At 41.9% G+C, this 2,116-nt stretch overlaps 1 protein-coding gene across 1 annotated transcript; it reads left to right on the top strand.

Annotated features, from left to right (window-relative positions):
• Positions 1-335: 335 nt before the first annotated feature.
• Positions 336-1,316, top strand: LOC110440997 (cephalotocin receptor 1-like). Its single transcript, XM_021484104.1, has one exon. It carries the CDS (start codon positions 336-338, stop codon positions 1,314-1,316), a length of 981 nt encoding a protein of 326 aa, XP_021339779.1.
• The last annotated feature ends 800 nt before the right edge of the window (positions 1,317-2,116 follow it).

A 2,116-nucleotide genomic window follows, 5' to 3' on the forward strand; every position in this document is an offset into this window, starting at 1 on the left:
AAGAAGACGCCAAGATAACCACCCATTAACTCCCGAGAACGGAAATGATTTACTGGGCGTGCGCAAACAGATAATTTCGTGTCCAATGTAGCGTTTACGTTCTTTAATATTTCATGCAGTTCAGACAGTCATTTTGAGACCATCAAGGACATCACTGTCGTTTAAATTTGTGTTTTGCGTAAACATAAACCCACAATTAGAAAGACATTTATTTTGTAACCAAGAACAGCTAGTCTGAGTCAGTGTTATTTCTATGAGTGATGAGGGTACATGTATTCTAAATATGCTTGAATAGGTGTACACAACTTGAAAAGTGACTTTTCTACAGGAAGAAAATGGAAAACACTTCCAATTCTGCGTTGCTTGGTAACGCCAACAGAACCATTCAAAATAATGAAAGGAATGAGGAATTAGCACAAGCTGAAATAGGAGTGTCGTCTGCAATTTTTATTCTGGCAGTTTTCGGAAATTCAACTGTTTTCCTGGTGTTTCTTCTGCGCAGGCGCAGTCTCACGCGAATGCATCTACTAATGTTACATCTAAGTGCAGCTGACCTTTCTGTCGCTTTCTTCAACGTGCTGCCCCAACTCATCTGGGATGTGACGTATGTCTTTTACGGAAATGACGTCATATGTCGCTTTGTGAAGTATTTCCAGCTCGTGGTTGTGTATGCTTCGGCGTACGTGCTTGTGATGACCGCCATTGACCGGTACTTCGCCATCTGTCGACCTCTGGTCTCTCACCAATGGTCATCCCGGACTGTCCACTACATGGTAGCTATTGCCTGGATCATATCACTTATCCTTAGTCTTCCACAAATTTACATATTTTCCTACATGGAGCGGACACCAGAAGTGTTCGACTGTTGGGCCACATTTGACCCGTCGTGGACTTTGGAACTTTACATTACGTTTAATTCAGTGACCGTATACGTCATACCGATCATAATTTTGACTTTTTGTTATGGGCGGATGTGCTATGCCGTCTGGAAACGAGGCAGGGTTGGGGAACAAATAGTATCATCAACAAATATTCAATGGAATCATACAGATATGTCGGAGAAAGCTAAAAATAACCAGGGAAACGACCAAGTCGGAAAGGGAGATTTACATGGAAGTTATCAATACAGGAAGGGAGGTAGTTCTGACGGCCATAGTCGCCATGGACAGCCAAGAGGCGCTATACCACGTGCGAAGGTTCGCACAGTTCGACTGACACTAACAGTGGTGTTTTGTTTCTTTGTATGTAGCTCTCCATTCCACTTCGCTCAGCTGTGGGCTGCGTTCGACCCGTATGCACCTTTCACTAGTAAGTAGAAAATTGCCAAAATGTTCTATAAATTGTGTCTTGCAATTTTACAAGCCATTTTGATGAGTTTTTCAAGAGCATTCCGTAGATTTTGAAGATGGAAGAATGAGTAAGATAACGAATACCCTATACAGATTTTTATTTGCTAAATTACAGTGTTAAGCGTATTTCTATCCCCAATCGGGATTCGTCGGCACTTTCCGTAAACGAAAAAACACGGTTTTTATGTTTACGGAAAGCGCCGACAATTCACAATTGTTGCTATTCCCTGATACGAGGGTGTTATAATGCATTTAGTGATCGTGATACCAGACGCTGAGTTCTGTAATGATAACAGATGGTGTCTCTACGAGATTCATCTAGAAATATGTTTATAAAAGGTTTCACAACACGCTGAAAAACACATGTTGTGGACTTATAGTGTTATTATGACTACTTCGCATTGTGTCCACGACAGTCAGAGACCATACCCCTATCCTGGTGTAGGCTCTCTCCCCGTCTCTGCAAGGTCACTCAAAATTTAGTAAATGGCCTTTTTAACATAGTTCCGAAAAACAACAGCAAATCTACAATACAAGCTCAAGGATTATATAGAGTTATAAATACGTTGTTCTAAAGCACACCAAGTGCTGTACCCGGGCCATCCAAGGCCCCTCCGGCCGAGGCCTTTCCTGGCCTCTCTCTCAAGAGGCTCACATCCCTGAACCTCGAATACCGACTTTCAACTCTAGAATCCCTATCAAATTCTCCCCCAAATACTTTTAACAGTCTATACAACATTAACTATTCATGAGCGTATAATAAGACA

Source organism: Mizuhopecten yessoensis, unplaced genomic scaffold, assembly GCF_002113885.1.
Source record: "Mizuhopecten yessoensis strain PY_sf001 unplaced genomic scaffold, ASM211388v2 scaffold714641, whole genome shotgun sequence".
Taxonomy (NCBI): Eukaryota; Metazoa; Mollusca; class Bivalvia; order Pectinida; family Pectinidae; genus Mizuhopecten; species Mizuhopecten yessoensis.

Bases quoted from the DNA above. Each gene is read 5' to 3' on its own strand.
- LOC110440997 (XM_021484104.1), top strand. From the start codon at position 336: ATGGAAAACACTTCCAATTCTGCGTTGCTTGGTAACGCCAACAGAACC.